Source organism: Amphibalanus amphitrite, unplaced genomic scaffold (genome assembly GCF_019059575.1).
Source record: "Amphibalanus amphitrite isolate SeventyFive unplaced genomic scaffold, NRLGWU_Aamphi_draft 000484F_arrow, whole genome shotgun sequence".
Classification (NCBI taxonomy): Eukaryota; Metazoa; Arthropoda; class Thecostraca; order Balanomorpha; family Balanidae; genus Amphibalanus; species Amphibalanus amphitrite.
In genome coordinates, this window is record NW_024881978.1 from 110403 (window position 1) to 134220 (window position 23818).

The window sequence follows — 23818 nt, forward strand, 5'->3', positions numbered from 1 at the left end:
GCAGGCATAAATGAAATAAATCCAAATTCCAAACATACAATTATATTTCTCTGACATTACGATGAAAAACTCAACGCTTACTGAGGCATAAAACAAGGTCGATCACAAAATGTAGCTACAATGCATTCAGCCAGTGAATACATTCAAGAGATGGGAACAACATGAATCCAAACAGCCCGAAACAAAATTCAAAACTTAGCTATTCACCAGGCGAGCACACAGTTTTAGCGTAATGCGGCGCCAGCCTCAATTTCAGTTTCAAGCATCCTTTTAACACTGCACTCCCAATTAAATGATGCCACGACTCAGTGAAGTTATACACATGAAGAACCATGATCACGGTGCGATGATAATGAATAACAATCTGTACGGAATTTACAAATGGATGAGAGCTTCACGAAGATCACACACTATATGTACAGCCACCCAGAGCGTCACCATACCCATGGTTCCACTAAACTAGTCCGAATAGCTTTGGCAGTACATGTTTGTAACGAGGCCTCATGACGGGCACCTCTGCCAGATAATCGTGATCATTCCTGATCACACAAAGGACGAAGGAGCCGGGCCTGCCCTCCGGTGTCGGGTCGTCGTACCCGGTCTGTGTGGAGACCGACTCGGTGGGAAGGGCCGTGTGCCGGGGCACGGGCGCCGGCGCGGCGCTCGGCCGACCCAGGCCGCTCACACGGCCGAAGCTGCTGAGCGCCTTCCTCCGTCCGGGCGCCGGCAGCCGGTCCCAGTTCTCCAGGAAGGCGGACACGGCCTCCCGCCACTCCCCGTCGCTGTCACTGCTCAGACGGTCACAGATCTCCGTCGACCACTCACCCACCGCCCGGCGCAGCTTATCGACACTCGGTACACGCGCATCCGAGTTGAACGCGGCGGCGTCTGTGGGGCCCGCCGGAGCGGCGGGGGTGGAGGTGACAGCGCCATCGTCCAGCGCCAGGGGATCAACAGAGTCACTCTCCAGTTCACCACTCATCACGCAGTCTGTGGGGAGGGTGACGATCGACCCGCCGGCCGGCACCGTCACGTACTCCTCCGGCGCGTCCGGTACCTGGCCGGCGGTCTCGTACACCACCACCCCCGCCGAGTCGGCCAGCAGCGCGTCCCCGGCGCCGGCACTCGGGTACGTGATCACGTTGGACACGTGAGGAGCCGTGGTCTGCAGACTGGCCACGGCAGCGGCCACGTCGCTCGAGACGGGCACCATATCGCCGCCCGGCACCTCCTGTTCCGAGGAGATGCCGAACGGTGCTGGTGCAGTCACCCAGTTGATGGGCATGTCTGTGGAATCTGGAAACGGAAAACCAGCCGGTCACGACGTGCATGACAAACCAAAAGGAGCACGACTCAATGCAGTTTGTTATAACAAAATTAGCATATACAGGCGATGTATACTTTGTATGCATACCAATTTCATTGCATAAAAGAACGTCAAATTTTCAATCCATGACAAGCAGACGGCGATTCGCCTTTCTACGCATGATTACAAACAAATCTCGCCATAATGCTTGTTGCCATCACTTTTCAATAAAACGAGAGGTCTATAAGCAATCATATTTTTAGCTTAAACATTGAATAAAAAGTAGATTTTTTCCACCAATCAGTTACCAAGAGGAGCTGCAGTGTAGACGGTACGCAACTTGACGACACCTACCTAATTCAAGCGTGTCCATGAAGTCATGAGTGTCGTCATCTTGGTCACTTTCGCCATTGGCACAGTCGATGACTGCAATCGGTGAATGGACTCTTGGGGCATCTCCTGCACCTCCAGGCTTAGGAGTAACCAATTCGTGGCTGCCACTGGTCTTCGTCTTACCGGTAAACACATTTTTGAAGCCATCAGCGACCGGTGGAGCCGCAGTCAGCATTTTAACGCTACTGGCTGTAGGTGGCAGCACTGTCGCTACAGCGGCCGATGTAGGTGACGCCACGGTAGCTGTAGCAGCGGACGCAGGCAGCGCTGCCGGCAGGCCACCCACAGAGGTAGATACCGATACTGTCACCATGCCAGCAGATGTAGCTACTGATGTCGACAGCGAACCGCCGGCTGCCGAAGAGGCCGTGTGCTTCAGCGGCTTCTGGCCGAGCTGGCGTCGTTTCGCAGCGTCCTGTTGCAGCTTCCGCACCTGCTTTCTGGTCAGGTCGCCGTACCGCTTTCGATAAGTCTCGTAGTACAGTCTGTGGTGTGGGAAATAGTGATGCGGTCAGAAAGGTGGGTAGTTACAATTTCAAATTACAATTTCAATTTCAATTACAATTTACATTACATTACATACAATTACAATAACAATTTCAAAACTGTAAAGTCTGGGTAGGTGCGTGTCATGTCTACAAACAAGGTTAACTTTGCTCAAAATTCATCTGAGGTACACACACTAGTTCCAAGCCACACCAATGACTGTCACCCACCCGTGTGGCCCGACAGAGCCATCCCGACCCGTCTGACTCACCGGTAGGCGGCGTTCTTGTCGGGCAGCACGGAGCGATCGGACGCCTCCTCCAGGTACTTATCGCCGAGCTGCTCGAGCAGCCGCAGCTTGTACGTCTCCATAGCGCTGGCCAGCGTGTGGTGTTCGTCAAACAGCTGCAGCAGCGCCGCCTGCGCGTCGGCGCTAATCCGCCGGAAGGGCAGCGCGCGCTCCAGTGAGTGTGTGTGCGCCTGCTTGTTGGAGACGATGCGCATGTTGTAGCCGCCGGTTGGCGGCCGCTTCGAGCGCTTCGTTCTGCGGAGAGGTTGAAGGACCGTTAGGGGTAAAGTTAAGGCGACCAGTTGCAGTCACTGACTGGGTCCAACTATAGACACATGTAGAGACTGGTTGTTATAATTGTATCACGCATATGAGACATTACATCATCGATGATAAGCTCAACCCGCGCCCTCAGAAAAAAAAACACATTTAGACATCCCAGCAACTAACTCGTTTACTACTCTCGACTACTACTCCTCTAAATATTTCACCTCTAAAATCAAACCAGCAGGAAACTGACACCACCAACGATAGCTGACAATCCACAATGAGATATCAGATGACCTACCGTGTTGGATTTTCGATTTTCACCACTAGCATGGTGGGACATCCGAAGTCGCGCTTGGAGAACTGGGACTTCTTTCTGGGTCGGGTCCGGGGTGCGGGTCGGTGAACACAGCAATATCTTCCCTGAAACAAAATACCATTAGTCAATACCTATGCGAAAAACACAAGTAAATTACAGCAGTCATAGACAATGCAGTGAGATCCAGAATCATTGAAGCCATACGTATCGTTTGTTTTAATCTGTGACATTGATACATAGCACCGTCAAACGACAAAAATAAAGAAACTTCAAGACTTTTGGGAACTATTTTCATGTAAAACGCAGAGTCAATCGATGAGGTCTGAAACCGATGTAAATTAGATGTTTTTCTTATATGAATTTAGTCCGATTTTTTTTAATGGAAGGTTTTACCAGGATAGAGCCTCACTAAACGGAACTTGCTGCTTTGGCCCTGCCCTCTACCCACCGATTCCTGGTCTATGGCACGTGCGGGACGCGTGCTCTCACCACGCGGAGTCCAACGCTCTACCGACAGAGCCAATTCCCTTCACCGCTACTGTTCCTTCACCGCACCGCGCTCCTTTTATTTGTTGCTATCACAAACCCACTTACCATGAATATAGCTCTCGGTCCGCCAGAGAGTTTTGAGCTGGAAATGACGAATCTTCTCTTTGTGAAATCTTCAAACACATTCTTCCACGTCTCCGCACTTTCTTTTTGTGGCGCACACTTGTAGACGAAAATTGTGCCCTGCAAAAGTTCCTGGAAACAAACAATTACACACTTCATCAGAAGTACCTAACAAAGATGCTAAAAGGAAAAAAAAAAGAGACACAAGTGTGCAAACAAGCCAGAAGAAACGATCTGAAACCAGGGCTACATAGTTAGAGCCATAAGCAGGGTCGGTCAGAGTCCGTACTTTGATGTCCTTAAAGTCGGGCTCGCCGAAATGTTATCGACTCTGGCTCCAGAGTACGAATCAACAATACACAATACCCTTACCACAGTCCCAAGAATGTATATACATCAACAGCTGCTGTGTAACACATGTAATTCCTTATAAGCGAGCAGCAATCCGAATACATTCCTGTACAGACTACAGTTCTGTTTTGCTATTAAGACAGAATGAGAATAAAGTGCTCACCTCCTCAACACCATCCATCATGTCAATTCGGTCACAAAATACCAACTTTCTTCCATTATCGTACTTTATAGTAAATTCAGCCTGTAAGAATAGAAATAAATGTAAATATATGCGTGCCTGGTGAGTTTTAAGGCATTATACAACACTTCTGTGGCAGAGATGGTAGGTAAATAATATGAGTCAGGACTGATACTAAGGGGCAGCTAAAATGAAAGAATAGTTTACTATATGCAAGCAACAACAACACAAAATTACAAGTTATGACTATTGAATATATTATCTAGTGTCCACCTTTACTGTGGTATTATGAGCAAGCACAGATTCTTCATTTTGTTTAAAAGTTCTTATCTAAAACCAAGAGTAGAAAAAACACTTACCTTTGACAACATTTTGACAACTTATGATAACACTTTACAGCCAATCTAAGCCTGTGACTGGTGCACTCCTACAGCTTCAGCATTTGACACTTGGATGACTATGTGAGGAGTGGTGCCCAGTCAATATCTTGATTCTGAGTCTTGACTAATGCCAAGCATATAGTCAGGGGAAGGAGGCCCAATTTTGGGCCGAATAACGCAAAATCGGGTAGAGCTTAGCAAAGGGTGGTTGCTGGGACAAAAATGACCGCTGAACCCGAATCTGACCGGTGCGCACCTCTAACTAATGTTGCACCACTTCCAGAGCACGTGCAACTGCGCAGTTCTTCTTTTTTGAAGAATGGTACCCTTTTTATATATTTTAAAATAAAACTTGTCGTGTAGTTGTGTTGTATTCCAAAACTTTAATATTATAGTCAAAATTCATTGCATAAATGAACATTTTAGTTAACGCATATCGCAGACAATCTATGACGTCACTGTGACGTCATTTATTCGTAAATTGACGAGAAAATGAGATGTGACAGCAAAACATTTAAATTTATTCACAGGATACCCTCATTGGCGGGTTTAAAATGCATTGAGCATGCTCAGAAAATATCTCCCCGTTGCAAAAAGTAAAAATCGTCAGGATGGAGGTACCATTTTGGCCTACAGGGGGCGAAATCCGCGGAGCGTGCGTTTTTACCCCAAATAGTTTTTGTGCAATAACTTTTGATACAATGCTTGCATGTCGTCCATTTTACCATCGTTGTGATTCTCTCACCGAGACGCATCGAATAGTATGCAAATTGGCTTTGATTGGTTAATATTATATGTTACCGCAGTTCATGGGCTCAGGTCGATTATCACGCTAGTAAAGGTTATGACCTGACTGGAAATGGTCATGTAGTTTACCAATCGCTTTGGCCGATTATCAAGATAATCGCATGGAAAATGCTTTCATTGTTCTTATGTGGTTTGATCAAAAGCTATAGCTGAAAAATTGCTGATGACGTTTTCAGGACGCCACATGACGAAATTCAAAGTAAGGTATAGAAGTCGTTCATACATATATGTGTTGGCGCCGCAAAGCATTCGTAAGGCATTGTATGCTTGCGAGATTTTAGAATTAGATGTGTTCTTTACAGGCGTAGTTTTAGTTTATTACGTTGGCATACGTACCTAATAAGGTGGGCGTAAATTTCGTCACAGAGGGTTTCACATGTGTTATGTCCCAAGTTCTTATCAATGTCTTGTGGTTATTCATGTTCTTAGACGTCACATACCCGAGCATTGGAGAACGTACGTAACAACTAACCGAAGAGAATTTTATTCTGGTTGGCTGTATTTATCTCTTTTGGTAAATACATATGTATACACACACATGCACAGGCGAACACACATAATGTAGCACGGCTACTATCAGGAGGCGTTCGGCTGCCGGCCGCCGGCACGGTGACTCTGTGCACCCTGGGCGGTGGCCTTCGCCCAGGACGTCTGCCTCGTCCATCCAGCGGACGCGTCTGGTCGTGATGATACAATATGTTCCGTCCCATTCTGTACAGTACACGCCACGCGGCATACGCACATAGGTAGTATCCCGAGTGCTTGGCACCGCCGTTAAGTTGTACGACGCCAACCAGCCGGTACGTGAAGTCGCCGGCCAGGTCGACGGAGCAGAGCGACTGGTCGTTCTGACGCAGGACTCGGATAGATGCACCTGTTCCGGTGCGTCAGCCGGCTATCCCTTCTTCTTCTTCCGCGCACTGCCGGCCGTGCCCTAGGGCGCGGCAGACCGGGGCTGACCCACAGGTGGCGTGGTTCGCCCCACTCGGTCGAGGAACTCCGTGACGTATTTAGCCGGCCCCGAGAGCACATCCTAGAGGGTGGGGAGCGGCCCCCAGAGCCAGGTTCGCGTTCTTGCGCGGCCGGGCACTCGCATAGCAGGTGCACGACCGTGTCTTCTTCGCTGCACTGTCCGCAGAGAGAGCTGGTGGCCAGGCCAATCCTGAAGAGTGTGGCCCGGACCAGGGGTGAGCAGCCGCTGCGGATCTGCGAGACAGTGGTCTGTCCCCATCGGTCGAGGTCGTCGTGGCCAGGGGTGTTCTCCAGATGTGGGTGATGCTTGGAGCGATCGAGGGTGAGCCGGCCGGCCCAGTGTCTGATGGCGATGCGCGCACAGGCCAGGTCAACTGGGATCCGACGCTGGTCGCCTGATGTTGCCGCGATGTTTGCTAGGCGGTCCGCTTCTTTATTACCCTCGACCCCCGCGTGGCCCGGGATCCACTGGAGACTGATAGCTCTGCCCCCGGCCGCGGCAGAGTGCAGGAGAGCCCAGATGCCCTGTGTCAGGGCCGATTCCTGCGCTGCTGGGCCTCGGCTGAGCAGTTGGAGCCCAGACAGGGAGTCCGAGCAGAGCAGGACAGACCGAATGGCAGCGAGGGTGCAGTCCCAGGAAACATTTTAACGCCTCCGACATCGCCGCCAGCTCCGCCTGCATGCTGCTGCATACGACTTCTGCCGGTATGGTACATTTGATCTTGCGTCCCTCACGGTGCAGTTCGAGGAGGGCTCCTCCACCGCCTTTCTTGGTACCGTCTAGGGCAGAGCCATCAGACCAGATTGTGAGGCCTTGATTTAGGTAGGCGGCCAGGGCCTCCAGGGTTGCAGTCTTCCGTAATTCTGGTGGGTCAGTCCTCTTGATAGGTTTCGGAAGCTGTAAGCCGAAGTGGACGTTGGTGCTGTACTGCTTCCACGGCGGTTCTCCCTGGTGCAGTGTTAGTGAGGCTACGGGCACTCCACCCAGTCCAGCTTCCTCGCACACCCACTTCCCCACTCGTCGGAAACAGGGTCGATGCTGGAGGCCAGCAACGTCCTCATCTGGCGGCGACGGCGCCGGCACTCCCACCTCCTGGGCTTCCTGTTTCTTCCGCATCCAATGGAGGTGGGCTCTGTAATGTAGTCTAGGTGGCGGTGTCTTATCAATGAGCTTCCGAGCGGGATCGTCCGGAGGGAGTCGCATCAGGCGTCCATACTCCCGGCCTGCCAGCTCCTTGGCCCGTACTGCCAGCTCCAGTTCTCCCTTCTCCAGCAGCCGCATGCTGGTACTATTCAATCTCTTTTGGACTCAGATGGGCGAGTTAGGAGAGCTCCATATTCAGCTCGTCGCGACCGTCATCATCAATCTGCATTCTGCAGCTTTGTCTAAAACGGTTCCATGTGTGTTCCAAGAGCATCTGATGGTGTCGAGCCGCATGCATGTTGAAGGTGTCACCAAGCTTCAACTTTATAGGGCAATCACTAATCCATGCTCCTTTGATACAAATGAATTTTCACTTGCAAGTTGCAATGTAGTCCCAAGAAAATGCACTTCACACAAAACAGGTTTATGAGGAGGCATTCGGTTTTAGATCATTTTTTGTAGGTACTGTTTTGTTCCTGCATCGTCAATCGTGTGGTCTCGCTTCGATCTTGGATTGTTTGCCTCAAATATCTAAGATATTTCACTTTCTTACAAAGGTGATTTTTGCCCTTTTTGATAAACCACAGCTTCTTATTTTCTTTCCCAGTCTTCATGACAAGCACAATTCTGGATCATTTTTTTATCGCTAGCCAAACGCACGTAACGACTAAGCTGAACCCACGCTGACTTTCCGTTATTTGAATAAGAATGGATATTTACTTGAAATAAATAAAAATTATACAATTTGAACTAAAAATAAGACCAAAGGAACGATATTTAGTCAATTCAACGCGAACAGTATTTGGATTTAAATGCCGTCGCAGCGCCAGAACACGGTAAAAATGATATAAAAATATCCTATTTCACGTGATTCATCAATCTGCTGTACTACTTCATCCAGTTTGACCAAATTTGTCAGGTGGTGACTTGGACTGTCACGTTCTCAATGTGACTCACATGTACCTCTGCAAAAACGATTTTAGCATGATCCGACTCAGAAATGTTCATAGATCATGTTTGATTATTTTCCCTTCCCTGATTTGCATACGACGGGAATAAAGTTAAATGCTTTAAGGACAAGACGACTTTTTCAACCCATTTATAGGTAAATGACGTCACGGTGACGTCATCGGCTGCCTGAACATTGCAAAACTTCAGCTTTCAATTACGCCATGTGTTTGTAGCACAGGGACAAAATCTCAAAACAATGTCTCAAATATCAACGACGTTACACTGCAATTCATTAAAAAGGTACCATTCTCCAAAAAAGATGAACCACGCAGTAGCACGTGCTCTGGAAGTGGTGCAACATTAGTTAGAGGTGCGCACCGGTCAGATTCGGATTCAGCGGTCATTTTTGTCCCAGAAACCACCCTTTGCTAAGCTCTACCCAATTTTGCGTTATTCGGCCCAAAATTGGGCCTCCTTCCCCTGACTAATACAGAAAACATTGGCAAGTGAATGCCTGGCCAGTCTGGGATTTGGCCTCTGAAAGCATCTGGAGGAAAAAAACAGTGTGTTAATGCTTTGAACTCTGAGTGAGTGGTTTGCTCAAATCAGGGAGACAATCTTTACTTACATCTCCTAAGGAGGGAAGTGTGGTGTGAAGCTCTCAGGCCATATCAAGAGCAGAAAAGAGGTTGAGGTGTACAGTCAAACATACCCAGGGTAGGCAAATCTTGGGCAAATCCAAGACTACTCAATTATAAACCACTGGTAAAAAAATGTTAGCAGTACCATGGTTTAAAAGTGTCATTATTTTTATTATTTTGTTAATGGTTTTTCTAATTGTGGTAAAGTTATTATTTTAAAATTAAGAATATTTGTTTATTGTAATCAAATTAAATCTTTTCACAATTTTCTTTCAATACACCAATCCATTTATTGAATGGCCAGCTGATTGTGATGCCCAGAACCTGCAGAAAACCCATAGATATACAGACCCGTTTTCCTATCGCCATTTTCAAGTCAATTCGCCAAATTTAATCAAATCATGCTAATTCCTAGTGGAAAATGGAAGCGTTTTCTCTCTGATTAGTGGATACTGGATGTGATACCGCAAGTACCGGCTTGTTACACCGTTTTTCACCCTTAGTTGCAGGGGCTGCATTTAGGCCCGTATATGGTCATATTCAAAAGTCCATTTATTGACCAATCAATTTTTTATTTTCGCCTCGTAGTTTCCCCAACTGATATGTTCGAGTGATATACAAAAAAAATATTCACCTCAGGAGAAAACTGTCAAGTGAAGAGGTTAAAAAGTGAAAACATTACGCAATAGAAACAACATAACAAAACTTCTGAACTTCAAAAACACCCAATATTCCCGAAGGGTGTTCACAGGCACCGCGCCTATCGAATAACTCACAAATAATGTAAGGCTGAGCTAGAACCACATTTTTCATTTGAATGCGTTTTCTCCTTTAAATATGTTTGAATCAAAATTGAACTACGAAGAAACACTTATCTAATAAAAAAGGCTCTCTCTATCGTCTGGAGGTTTCGAAAGATGCTCTCCAGAGATGGCGCTAGTAAGTTTGGCTGACATGACGTCATGCTTAAAAGTGATGGGTTTTGTGAGAGCAAATGTAATAATAGTTGAAAATTTTGTACTTTTGCTTAGTTGAGAAAAAATAAATATACAATTGTTCAAAACAGCATTTTCCTCATTCATCCTTCATTGTTTCAAGAGGAATATAGACAGTTTAAATCTTTTTTATTGACCGCAATTCGCACACGCACTAAATTAAAAGCTGGAGTTTTGTGCGTTCGTAAATTGTGATTTGAGAAAATAAATTGACAATAACCTTTTGGCATTTTGCTTTACAATCATTTTTCAATGCAGATATATGCATAAATTATTCGAAAATAGGCATATCTTTGAAATATTATGATTTTCCACTAACAAAATTTTTCCAAAAATCTGAACTACTTACAACTGACGAACGCATCCAATAATCTGGATGTCTTAGGATGAGTTCGTCATTTTTTCCCAAGGAAAAACGATACAGTTTAAGCTACTTTACCGATTTATTAGGGTACTTTTGCCAATGAATTTATAAATAAATGACAACAATTAATCTCATTATCAACCATACTCGGAAGAATTTTCTTCGCATAAGCGCGAACACATCCGCGCTTTCATGAAAAGTAGCACCTGTAGATGTCAGGACTGCTGCTTTATGTTTCGCAAGGTGGCGCAGCGCGCAGCCCGCAGGGTACCGACTACCGAGGCTGAGGTCTCCAGACTCTCCGAGTCTCCACCACGATTTAGCTTGGAAATGGCCAATGGGGAAGGCCTCACCCAAAAAACGGACGCCCTTTACACAGCTGCATAACGAGAATGAATTATTGGCATAGATGACCATACGTCCCCTCCCCCTCTCCGCCCCAGCTCAATTGGAAATATCGCCTATTTTCCTTAGTCATTTATATTCTGACTAATTTCTCACTCTTCCTAGTAAACCTTAACATGCATGATGCAGATGTCCACTGCGTAAGTCGTGTGCTTGCGTAAGTGTGCTAACTATATAGTGCTGCCTACACTCTACCTAGTGCCTACTGCTTCCACCATTGTCGTTATAATTGGTGATTCTCAGGTCAAAAGTTACACAGTGGTCTCAGAGAACAATCGTTTCAACAAATTAACGATTCAAACCGTTGCATTCTGCTTATATTCCGGTCAGTTCTGCTACTAAACGATTCCGGCAAAACACTCTTTAGGTTATGTATTAGCGAACCACCACACAAAATTCGCCCAATCAATGGTCAGTTATTACTGCTGGGCTGAACCGTCATACGCTATATAGCCTATTGCAGTCAATATTTTCAGAACGATACCGACTGACGAAACACAACGTATTCGCGGATTCGCACATACGTTGGCACCCAGGTGGCCTGTCAGCAGCCGCACAAATTGAGATGGTACACCGTAAAGCATGCCTTTCCACACAGGCACAAGCACAGGGACACAAATTCTCAAAATCCAAACTTATTCCAATACTGGTCAAATACGAGACGGGACGAGGCATAAAGTTTTGAGGTTTTCTCATGTTCATTCTTCTTTCAACACACGCGGCAGACTGCAGCAGAACATCTCACAGAGCTGCGCTGGATGCAGTCATGAGCTGGGACACGGTTTGTGACCAATGACCGATCGGGGGTGCCAGCCTCCTCCCGGCACGCGATGCACTGGCCGCCGCGCAGTCGATGTCGGGGCACCGCCGGCATTCGCCGACAGGGTTCCATCCGATTCGGTGTATTGGTGGCAACCCGAACAGTGACCCACGCGAAGCTGGTGGACGTCGATGGCCAATGAGCGATGCCCTTCCGCGACCGGCGGTGGCAGTCGGTCCCACATCAAGAACAGATACCAGTCATGCGGTCAGTCGGCGACGGCGCGGTCGCGAGCCGATCTGATGGTCGCACGGTGGGCGTTGCCGACGTCCACCGGACCGTCGACTGGGGGAGCGCGGCCGCCTCTTGGCCGCCGCCTCTGGTCGGCGCGCTCGTTGCGCTGTGGGACGGCATCCACTGCAAGTCGTTCACTGTGAAGCGGTCGTTTGACCGGACCTGGCAGGCGGGGAAAGGGGGCCTCAGATGAAGTAAAACCATCCCTCAGGCCAGCTTGAGCTGGCTCTCCACCTCACCATGTTAGATAAGCGGACACCTTCGTGATCATCGCAGCGATGATTGTCAATTGGTGTGTCATTATGGGAGAGGATGCCAGCCTCCTTTGCAAGATAGTCTGCCTTTAATATAGTGCAGCCCGACCCATTGCCTGTGGCAGCAGACTGGGCTTGATAATGCAGTGCAGGACACACCAAACGTAAGCGGCCATCTGTACCCCCTGTGCAGTAGGGCTGACTCAAGAGCCCAGAGTTGCCCTCCCCCCACCATTCTGTGCACGTGATAACTGGATGGGACATGCCATGGTCAGCATCTGTTCAAAAGCTGCCCTAAGCATGTAAAGCTCCACTGGCATGCTCGAGCATGGTCACAGTCAGTTCTCACTTCTCAGTTGAACCTCCAATGGAAACCATCACAAAGTGTAGAGATCAGGGCGCCTCTCACACTGCAGCACACTCAACGACTGAGGCACCATCTCATCACTTGCAGGTGGTTCTTGCCAGGAGCAATGCCAGCCACGCACATCAGGTGATAACAGCAGTGTACAACTGCAATCTACAAGCATCCATGTTCTTTCTGGTTTTCTCCTGTTGAGATCCACTGCCATGCATGAACTTGATGGGCTTTTGTTGCACTCCTCCCATGTGCAGACAGGTTTCTGCTGAAACAAAGCAAAGCAAATGTGATTAATAATGGCCCTGTTTTCACCATCCAGACACTGTATGCACTGGTAGCTACGGCATACCATAGCATCACTCAAATGACGCTGCATGTGATCTCTTAGTTTATGATGAATCGTGTTTGGAACAGAGTGAGAGGTTCTGAAAAACCGTACCAAGAACAGAGGTTTGAGTTCAAATACTGCTAGCATGCTGCTGGTGCTGGTACCGCAGCGTGCTAGCGTTCTGGGATGCTGTCATAGCTTAGCGTCACAGTGAAGTTTGTTGACACTGCCATGGAAACCCAATGCTCTGACACACGCAGCGCACTGCAGTGCTCTGCCGTGAAACACCACCCATGAACGCTGGTTGCATGACCAGGATCGGAGCAGTGTGGCAAACAGTGATTTTAATTTTAATTGCACTTCCTTGAGATTAACAAGTTGTTGGTGAAATTGCTATTCATTATTCCTATTATCATTGTCTAAATTTCACATTTCAAGACAGCATCAGCATTGACATGTTATATAAAAAAAAGGTTTAGACTTCAGGCGGTCCCGGGTTCAGCTATTAAGTAGAACAAGGGCAAAATATTGTCAAATATTGTCAACCGATAATAGGAATAATGAATAGCAAATATTGTCAAAATATTGTATTTAAAAAAAATACCTGCCTTCATCAACACCTCATCTAATCACATATCTCAATACAATCAAACAACAAGGCCCTAAAAGCAAAAACCGTTTGAATAACAATGAAATATTTTGCAACCGCTGCACCATTACTGTCACGTACGCTATCCCTAGATTGGTTGCTGGTAAGCAGTGGTTGTCGTCATCAACTCGTCATGCAGCAGCTGATTGGGATGGGCGGGGCCTATTTTTATCCAGACGATAGAGAGAGCCATAAAAAATAACAAAACCACACCACGCACATGCCCGCGCAAAAATCTCGCCCTGCGCCAGACGCGGCGCAGCGCGCAACATACGACGCAATCAAGGATATTATTTTGTTTTTGCTCAAGGCTTAAAACACTGAAGAAATTCATACCATATGGCATCGATTTACGTATGATCTTCATTCACAATATACAGAAATACAAATAGACTTTCGAATTTCGAGTATTTCCATAGGTGTAGGAACGTTTTCGAAAGTGCGTGGGGGCAGGCTCTCAGAGGCCTAAGCCTCCCCTACCCCAAAATCAATTTGCTCCTCGGGATTTCGGCCACTTTATTTTCGCAAGCATGCTCAAATTGATAATAAAAAAAAACCATGACAAGACAACAAATCTGCCAAAATCTCAGGGAGACTCTCGTCCAGAAATTAAATCCGATGGACTCGTCCCCCTGGCCTCCGCAGCCGCGTTGGCACCAGGGGCGGATCCAGGAAAACTGGCCAAGAGGAGGGTCATGATGAATCGAAGTGGCACCCGTACTTAGGTATACCCACAATTAAAAACTCAACGATTTCGGCCACATAATTTTGGTGATGCCATAATTCCATCTTTAAAGGGACTATCCCACCTTTAGCATGGGGTTTGAGTTTAGATAGCCAAGTTTGCGGCGAGGTTCAGAAACCACTATCTACCTATCTAGGTTGCAACCCCCGCGGCCTCTTGGTGTTGAAGAAATTCGTTCCCTTCATTTGAAAATGGGCCTTGTACAAGGCAGGGGCGGATCCAGGAATTTTCGGGAGGGGGGGGGGGGGGCGGCAAGTTGAAATAGGGGCGACCTGGCAATCCGGGGGCGCCAAACCGTCGTCAAAATCGAGAGTTTAAAACCCACGCCGTGCGTTGTCACGTCCCCCTAGGTTTTTCGCAAATACCTATCTTTAAAGCGCCGCCGTTTTAAAGATATTTGCGCCCAACCTCTGCTTGGATCGCCCAATCCGTCATGGGGAGGCTCACTTTGCTGAAGTCGCCTCATTTCTTCTAAGAACGAACAATTTGCTGTAGGCGGCCCACTTATCTGGGACGCTCATTTTTTTGCTAGAAGTGCCCCCGGCCCCCTCTTCTTCTTGATGCGTCCCGCTTCTACTGGGAGTGCACCTTTTCTGTTAGGGCACGCCTTTGCTGCTGCGGAGTCCCTTTTTCTACTGTGAATGGGGCGGCCCTTTCCTGTTCGGCGACCCCAAATTCTGCTGGGGGCGCCCCATTTCTGCCCAACTTTTGCTGGGGTGCCCCTCTCCTGCAGGGGCACTTATCTTTTGCTAGAGACGCCTCTTCTGGGGGCGCCCTTCCACTGCGGGGGACGTCTCTCTCCTGCCAGAGGCATCCCCTTTCTTCTTATGGGGCTCCTCTTTTTGCTTGGGCGCCCCTCTTCTGCTCGGAGCGGGGCACCACTCTCCTTTTACTGGGGCACAGCCCCTCTGCTGGGGTTGCCCTTCCGCTGCCTCAGGGGCGCCCCTCTTGTGCAGAATATACTCCTTTTCTTCTTGTAATGAGGCGCCCCTCTTCTACCGGGGGCGCCCATCTGCTGCTGGGGCGTCTGTCTTCTGCCGGATATTGTCAATGGGCCGCCCCTATCCTGCTTGGCGAGCCCAACCTCTGCTGAAGGCTCCCCATCTCTGATCAACTTTTGCTGTGGCGCCTCTCTTCTGCTGGGGCGCCCCTCTTCTGCTGAGGGCGCCCCTCTCCTGCAGGGGGCTCCTCTCTTCTGCTGGGGCGCCCCCCGTCGCTGGGGCGCCCGTCTCCTGCTGGAGGCTCCTTTCTCCTGCTGGGCCCCCTCCGCTGCCGGGGCGCCCCTTTTCTGCCAGTGGCACCCATTTTTCTATTATGGGGCTTCTCTTTTTCTTTGTTGGGGCGCCTATCTGCGGTTAGGGCGCCCCTCTTCTTCTTGGAATGGGGGCGCCTCTCTACTTTTGCTGGGGCGTCGCTCCTCTTCAGAGGGACACCTCTCCTGCCAGGAGTGCCCCTCTTGAACAGAAGGCATCTTTTTATTTTTGTAATAAGACGCCCCTCTTCTGCTGGGGGCGCCCATCTGCTTCTGGGGCGACTCTGATCTGCTGGGAATGGGCAATTGGGCGTCGCTCTCCTGCTTGGTGAGCCCAACTTCTGCTGGAGGCGCCCTATTTCTGCTCAACCTTTGCTGTGTCGCCTCTGTTTTGCTCGGGGCGCCCTCTCTGCCGCGGGCTATGGGCGCCTTTTTCGGATGTCGGGGGGGGGGCGGCCGCCCCCGTCGCCCCCCCCCCTGGATCCGCGCCTGGTACAAGGCCCTATCTTCAACATGGAGCGACCGTTAGTGTGACGTCACCTCGTTTAGTCATACTGATTTAAATGGGTTTGTTCGTTGAAAAATATCGCTTAAAACTTGGTCTGAACTTTGTTGTGGTGCCTACAGAGTAAAAAGAATCAGGTTTATGACAGTAATGTGGCCTGGGGAAGGAGGTAATTTTGGGCTGTGACACATATTTGAAAGTTTGTGTTTGGAATATGGGAAGCCTAAGATGTTTAATGAAAAATAAATGCCAGAACCGTGCTCCTGCTCATCCAATCTATAAAGTCGGGCACAATTTAACTGGTTTTAACAACATTTTAGAAGGTGGGATAGTCCCTTTAATATCTTTTATTTATGGCCCTGGCAGGCCTGTGGTGCCTGACTCTGGCGGGCCGCCTGTGGTGCCCCTGCGAGGCCGGTGGTGCCCCTGCGAGGCCGGTGGTGCCCCTGCGAGGCTGTGTTGCCCCTGCGAGGGCGTGGTGCCCCTGCTAGGCCGCTGGTGCCCCTGGGCCCTGACAGGACTGTGGTGCTCCTGACAAGCCTGAAGTGTCCCCGTCAGGCACTTGATGCCTTTGACAGGCCTAAGGTGCCCTTGCGAGGCCAGTGGTGCCCCTGGCAATCCTGTGGTGTTGGTGCCCCTGGCAGGCCTGTGGTGCCCCTGGCAGACCTGTGGTGCCTCTGGCAGGCCTGTGGTGCCCCTGCTAGGCCTCTGGTGCCCCTGACAGGCCTATGGTGCTCCTGGAAGGACTGTGGTGTCCCTTAGCCCTGACAAGCCTGAGGTTCCCCTGACAGGCCCGTGGTCCCCCTGACAGGCCCAAGATGCTCCTGCGAGGCCGGTGGTGCCCCTGGAAGGCCTGTGGTGCCCCTGAAGGTCTGTGGTGTCCCTGAAGGTCTGTGGTGCCCCTGGCAGACCTGTGGTGCTCTTGTTAGGCCGATGGTGCTCCTGACAGGCCGGTAGTGCCCCTGTCAGGTCTGTGGTGTCCTTGATAGTCGGTGGTGTCCCTGGCAGGCCTGTGGTGCCCCCGGGCCCCAACGGGGACATGACCCATGTGATCCCTGCCCCTTGGATCCGCCACTGGTTCGCACTTGGCACCCATGCGAATTCCAGAAGCACCAAAATATGTACCTACACTGTTTTATTAACAGCGAGCGTGAAACGTGAACAGTGAAAAGTCAGCAAAAGGTGGGGGAATGCAGTTAACGTTGCTGGCCCCCCATCCGAAAGTGGGGGACCATGGCCCCTGCCCTCCCCAGTCCCTCCCCCCTGTTCCTACGCCTATGGTGGCTGCTGAAGGCATCAGCACTGGCCGAGTACGGCTGCTCTGTGCCAGACGGTTTGCTTCTGTGGGTGCTGGCCCACTAGGTGTTCTGCATGACTCCGTCGAAAAAGGCGTACGTACTCGACCTGCACTTCGTGCAGCACACGTGTTTGAGTGTGCGAAAGCCGCTAAGTGCTTTGTGCCGAGGGGCTGGCATAGGTTGTCGGTGTCCGGCGTATCGCATAGGTGCGAGAGCGGGTTCATGCCGCTGGTGGTAGCTCCGCAACTCGGGCCTCGCGTTGAGGGCGGCAGCCCTCGGACTTCCCCGCAAGCTTTTCATGTTGTGTTGCTTTTATTAAGACCAAGGCTGCCTGCAGTTGCTGGTTACCTATCAACCCCCCCAAAACCTCTGTGTGTGCGAGTCCGGGCCGGTGCTCCGAGATTCCGCGCCGGGCCGGGGGGGGGGGGTGGTGGTCTGAACACCCCCTTCTAACTCGGCTCCTGGGCCACGTAGCGACACGCGGTAAGCGGCACTTCGAAAGAACGTCCAAAATAAGGACGAAAACACTTCGGTCATTTTTTGGGTCAGGTCAAAGGTCAGATCACCAGAGGTCACCAAAGGTAAAATGTTGACTATTTCAACATTTTGGAAACTGCCGACGGCTATCTCGGGAACCGATAGAGCTACAGCGCTGCGGAAAGGCGCATTCGATAGCCCTTTTACAGGCCTTTCTGAGTATTGCTCTCAGATTTGACCTCAGATCAACGGTTTAGCCTTCAGAGGGCAAAAACTCCAAAAATAGCCGTTGTTACGAAAAGCGTTTTTTCGGCAATAACTTTTGACTCAAAAGAGCCATGACATTACTTTTGCCAGCATCGTATTCGTGTTCCTCTCGTTGAGACGCGTCGAATGAACTATAATTTGACCTTGAAAGGTCAGCTTGAAAATTTGAACTCAGGTCAAGGTCATGACCTGACCGAAAAAGGTCATGTTGCATATCAGTCGATCTGCAACGTCGAGCCGAACACATCTAAGGCGTTTTCCGCGCTCTAGCACGCCTCCATCAGACGTTATTAGCGAAAAACTGTTCGATTCTGTTCGTGACCTAAGATAACCTCGGGGACATAACGAGGGGTCACTGTTGCCATTTTCCGGTTCAGTGTGTCAATTTTCCCTACATCTCAATGTTTGAGAGTGCCTAGAATAGCGTTCGTGCAAAACAGACGCTTTTCATTTTTCTCCCATTGACCAGCAATTTCAATTTTCTCCCATCCCATTTTCTCCCAATTAGGCCGCAAAATTGACCTGACCTTAGGTCACCGATATTGAAATTCCGAGATATAGGTACATTTTATAGATAATGTTGCTCGTGCTCCTACCAATCGCTGAAAGTTTCAAGGCAATCGTTCAGTCGGTGTAGCTATGACGAGCATTCTTATTTTTTTCTGAGGTGAGGTCACTTGGCGTGACCTGGTGACCTGACCTAAGGAGACCTGGGTCTGAAATTTTCACAACATGTGGGGAAAAGATGCACGAACAGGTGTGCCAAAAAGGGCGGCGCGCCGCCGTTTTTGAGATATCTGCGAAAAACCGCAGGGGAGGTGTTCAAACACCCCCCGGCCCGGCGCAGGTTAACCCTCGCCCGTAAACGGCGATCTGCCACCTTCGCCCATGCAGGGGGGGGGGTTGGTGCGACCCCCCCCCCTTGGCGTTTGAAAACGGAGCGTCGTAGAGCTTAGCGGAAAAGACCAACGGATTGCTCTCGCCGAGATCTCGCGATTGGTGGTATATTTTTTGGTCCTAGGTCAACATTTGACCTACTTTTGACCGGTCAAAGGTCAAATTTTTCGGAAAAATAGACTTTTTCAACTTTCCGCGGCGATTGCGGCAAAACGGTGGGTGATATCGACTTGAAACCTTCACTATCGTGTTCCTTGATCAATTCTCTATCGTTTGGTATGTATTTCGTTTCCCTAGCTCTAAAAATGGCGCGTTGGGAGCGCCGGAAGTCGGCAAGGTCACAGTCGGCGGCAGAAATTCGAAAAATCAAAATTTAAATTTTTGAAATCTGATTGTATTTTTGGATTTGGGAGGTCCATTTGCTCCCTATAGAAGCTAATATTGCTGCATATTCCCATCGAGGTGACAAGAATTAGCAAAATAGTGGTTCGGGCGCTTTTCAAAAATAGTACCGGACGCTGTTCCTCTTGTGACGTCATAGCTCCGTGACCTGACCTGACCCGGTCAAATTTCTTATACCATATGATAGCCAATACTTGCCCCAACATGCATGGGAAGTTTCATCACGATCCATCAACCGATGTCCGTACCACCGGCAGGAAACCTCGGGCGTTGGCACTCAGTTTGTGAAAATCCGGCCGGAGGCTGTTCCCTTTGTGACGTCATAACTCCGTGACCTGACATGACCCGGTCAAATTTTTTTTTTTATCAAAAGATGCGCAAGGTTTGCCCCATAAGGTACCCAAAATTTGGCGGCGCTGCGCGCCGCCGTTTTTGCACTATTTCCGAAAAACCTCAGGGGGGGGGGGTTGCACCAACCCCCCCCCCTACATGGGCGAGGGTTAAGACGGTCCAGGCTGTCCCGAATCTGGCATAAACCCGGCTGAATCTGGGCTGCATTTTGCGGTCTTGACGGAGGCATCAGTTAACAAATACCGGAGAGACAGACAGACCTATACGATATGATTGAGTTCCACGCAAGGAAGGTATACACAATACACATATAGGTATGTAGCCACATTAGGGAAATTTGGAGTTGAATCCCATATACTGTCAGTTATGATAAATGATCATGCAAATGCAAATGACTGTAGTATACCTCCCAGATATAAACCGCTTCGCTCAATATCACTTTTTGTTTTGACATCGTGCGCCTCTCCTGTTCCCGCGCCGCCTCGTCTGTCTGCCTTCAGCCGACCGTTGCGGTGCTCCGCCTTCTCTGCTCTCATTCGAATGCTAATAAGTGGCCACCCAGGTCTTCTGCCGCGTACGGCGGGAGATGACCCGCGCCGGCGACCTTGGGGACCGGCAGGGGGAGGGGCGGAACCAAGGTCAGCTACCACACCGCGCGCCGCGCCGGCCGCCGCGCCGCCCCCGTTTTTGCGGGCGCATCTCACGTCTGATCTCGATTGCTGACCCGCGGCTGATGGGCGGAGCAGTCTGGCGGCTTCACGTCAGTTTACGTCAGCTGCGGGCCGGGGTGACGCCGGGCCGGGTTTTTGCGCGGACAGATTATAGTAGGGAGTGTTTGGCTAATGGTCAGGGCTCATTTGGAACGTGATGCATGCATGCATCAAACATGACGTCAAACGTGAAGTGTACTAAAGGGCAGGCCTAGTTGCTAGAAATGTGTGCTGGGTGTTGTTATGTAATGCATTTGCAAATGCAATAGGTACGAGCAAAGGTAGTAAGCACATACATAAATCCCTACCTATTCACAACGTGCACCTCGGACAGAACAACCATGACACATTGCTATTGTATGTTAGACGTTAGTGGCTTTTTTAGAAACCGCAATCACAAGCGCTGCATGAGGATTCAATACAAGTCTTACAAAGGTTTTGACAATATACGACTTTGGGATCAACATTCAACATCCCTGCTGTCAAGTGCCCCCAACAATTCAAGCTGTGCCTCGGGTGTTCAGGGCAGTTCCTGACAGCATAAGGTCTTTCCTTGTGGCGTGCAGAATGGCAATAATGGATCTGGCTCTTATACTTGCGACTGCATCTACCGATCGGCTATCGGAATAACAATTAGGTAACACGGTTATTTGATCCGGGTTGCGGTGGTTTCTCAGGATGCTCCTGGCGCCGATTTACCCTGAGACGCCCGTATCTTCACACCCGCGAAGGGAGGAGGGTGGTGATCACTGAGCACTGATCGCGAGGAATTATGATCTGCTCTCAGGCTTACCAGCAGTCCTCCACGTGGTTACCTAGTTGTTTTAATTTATCTAAATGGACATGCAGAAACAGGTTAGAGCTAATTAGCCAGTCAAGAATCTGTGAGTGCTCTCCGTATATCAACGATGCACATTGTATGCAGGCATAACAGTCGTTCTGGGAGATGGGTGCTGTAAGACGTCATCATGCGCCGAGTGCTAGTCTCCTGCTCAATTGCCCTTTTCAACAGCATGAATACATGAACGTCCGGATGTCAAATGTAAATTTATTGTAATTGAAGTAAAAACATTACAAACCACTCCTGAGAGCCATCTCATTCGAATTATGACCGCCACCAGCCACAGCAGTTCCGGGTGACCGCCAAACCTAACGACGAATTATGCTTGCTGCAAGGCGCGATGATTACAGGTTGAAAACTATAAATCGAACGTTAAGCGTCTTGCGTGAGGTAATAATAAGCATTTCCTCGGCTGGTGACGCAATGTTAGTGTCTGGCTCGAGGTGCACTGTCGGATGCATCGGCCACAGGTCGCTTGAATCCAGTACTCGTAGAGGTAGGTACGGACTTATGCTGTAATTAAGCGCGGCAGCTAGGCCGTAGACGGTGTTGTATAGCATTGTTGTCCTTGGGTCATCCCACACTAAGATGGTGAGAGGTTAGTACAATTATATGCCATGAGTCAGAGTGAAGTGGGTAAGGCAAAGTGTTGTCTGTTTCAGAGGGACAACCGTTAAAAATATAAGCAAAAATATTTGTCCTACATTACAAGCAAGAACACAAAGGTTGGATTTATTAGGATTTAGGAATTATGTAATTTCATGAGAAGATTTCACCAATGTTGAATTGCACAAAACTCACTACCGAATGTTGCAGAAAAAGTAAAAACTAAAACTCTATAGGTACCATAGATAACATGAATCATGTTATCTATGTCTATGTTGCGGGCCAAGTGCGAAGGCTAGTCCATTCGCGAATGGCCTAGTCCAAGTGCGATAACGCATTTGGACTAGGCCGTTTGCGAATGGACTAGTCCATGTGCCTTATTGCAGTTGGCCTAGGCCGTTTGCGAATGGACGGGCGTTTATGCTCCCAGTCCAAGTGCGAAGTCAGGCCAAGTGCGAAATATCCAGCAAAGTGACGTCAACTTGGCAAGTCAACTTGGCATGTGCAAAGTCCCGTGTGAAATGATGCGTGCAAAGTATTGGTAACTCAACCGGAAAATGCTTACATAAATGCTGCGCGCCGCCGTTTTCTCGTGATCTGTGAAAAACCACAGGGGGATTGAAAGTAACCCCCCCCCCCCCTGCAGTGCGCGTATTGTTAAATGCAATGCAACACAACAGTTTTTCGAACACTCACCGCACCGCACTCACCACACACAAGCCGCACCGTCCCGGTACACCACACCAGAGCAGAATGAATCGAGCGCCACAAACTCGACCAAGGTCAGGTCGGGTCATCAGCGGGGAGCCCGGAGCACGGTACTAATGGTCTCCGCACACCACGCGACTCTCCGCTGTTCGAAGGTCACGGGGATATTTGACCTTCCCAGATCCAGATCGGTGGCCGAAGCCTGGCCAGCGGCAACACGTTGCTATAATTTCCGCGTTGTGCTGTGTGCAGGGTTCAGCGGAAAGTCGCATCCCGAATGGACCAGGTGTGTGGAGACCTTAACCCAGAGTTGCGCCAGCTCGCAGATCTGCTCCGGAGAACAAACTACATAAACATATAGACGCAGTGGCGTCGCCACGGATTTTCGACTAGGGGATCTGGTCGGACGGTCAGTCAAAGTAATCCCCACCAACTACTGAAAACTCCTCGGATTTAGACAATTTTATTTTGAGAATGCACCAAAATCGTTTTTAAAATATTTTATTTTATTCTTGATCGATTTTCGTGGCCAAAAGTGTGTGTGAGGGGAGGGGGGGGGGGGGGGGGGGCGTCGGACCGGCATATTTTCAAGAATGTGTGTGTGTGTGTGTGGGGGGGGGGGGGGTCCGGACCCCTCCGACCCCCCCGTCGGCGACGCCCCTGCATCGACCAGCGGTCCCCCATTCATTCGGAATCGTACCCCAATCCGAGGATCCATGCTTCCGGCGGCTAAGTGCAACGCCACAAACCCGTCCGTTCGCAAACGGCCTAGGCCATTCGCGAATGGCCGGCCATTCGCAAACGGACTAGTCCGTTTGCAAACGGACCGCCATTCGCAAACGGCCTAGTCCATTCGCGAATGGACTAGTCCGTTCGCAAACGGACTAGCCTTCGCACTTGGCCCGTAACATCTATATCTATAGCAGCTTATCGGTCAGGGAGATCTGTTTTCTCATAACACATGGAAACACAAGGCATGTCTGGGAAATTTATTATGTACATACAGCCCTCTGCAAACTGCGTGGCAGGTATTCTTTTTTCGACAAAACCGAGAATAACGCGAATACTATGCTATCGGTCACTCGGAAATCGTAGGGGAAGTTGGGGCAATGCCGGAGTTGGGGCAAAGCCGAAATTCGAGATATTTCGAAAACCGTAAGACATGGATGCCACCTGTCAGTGATGCTCTGAAGCTTAAGTGACTACAATTATCGCATGTTTGTTACGAGTCGTCATTTGGAATACTTCGG

General features: G+C 49.5%; 1 protein-coding gene across 7 annotated transcripts; it reads right to left on the reverse strand.

Annotated features, from left to right (window-relative positions):
• Positions 1–26: 26 nt before the first annotated feature.
• LOC122392398 lies at positions 27–13776 on the reverse strand. Of its 7 annotated transcripts, XM_043387214.1 has the most exons (9): positions 13730–13764; positions 8950–9005; positions 4564–4708; positions 4187–4267; positions 3655–3804; positions 3043–3164; positions 2457–2729; positions 1661–2184; positions 27–1296 (listed from the first exon to the last, which is right to left on the reverse strand). In XM_043387214.1, exons 3-9 carry the CDS (start codon positions 4573–4575, stop codon positions 455–457), a joined length of 2004 nt encoding a protein of 667 aa, XP_043243149.1. In that variant the 5' UTR covers positions 4576–4708; positions 8950–9005; positions 13730–13764; the 3' UTR covers positions 27–454. The 7 variants fall into 7 exon arrangements, with proteins under 7 accessions (XP_043243149.1, XP_043243151.1, XP_043243153.1 ...); XM_043387216.1 differs by lacking the exon at positions 8950–9005 and having other exon boundaries at positions 13730–13776; XM_043387218.1 differs by lacking the exon at positions 8950–9005 and having other exon boundaries at positions 13734–13769.
• Between the last annotated feature and the right edge of the window lie 10042 nt (positions 13777–23818).

What these genes read in the sequence shown, in the direction of transcription:
- LOC122392398 (XM_043387216.1), bottom strand. An exon ending in GACCGAGAGCTATATTCATG is followed by an intron (nt 3,165 to 3,654) that starts GTAAGTGGGTTT and finishes ATTTTGTTTCAG; the next exon opens with GGAAGATATTGCTGTGTTCA. An exon ending in GACAAGAACGCCGCCTACCG is followed by an intron (nt 2,185 to 2,456) that starts GTGAGTCAGACG and finishes CCCACACCACAG; the next exon opens with ACTGTACTACGAGACTTATC.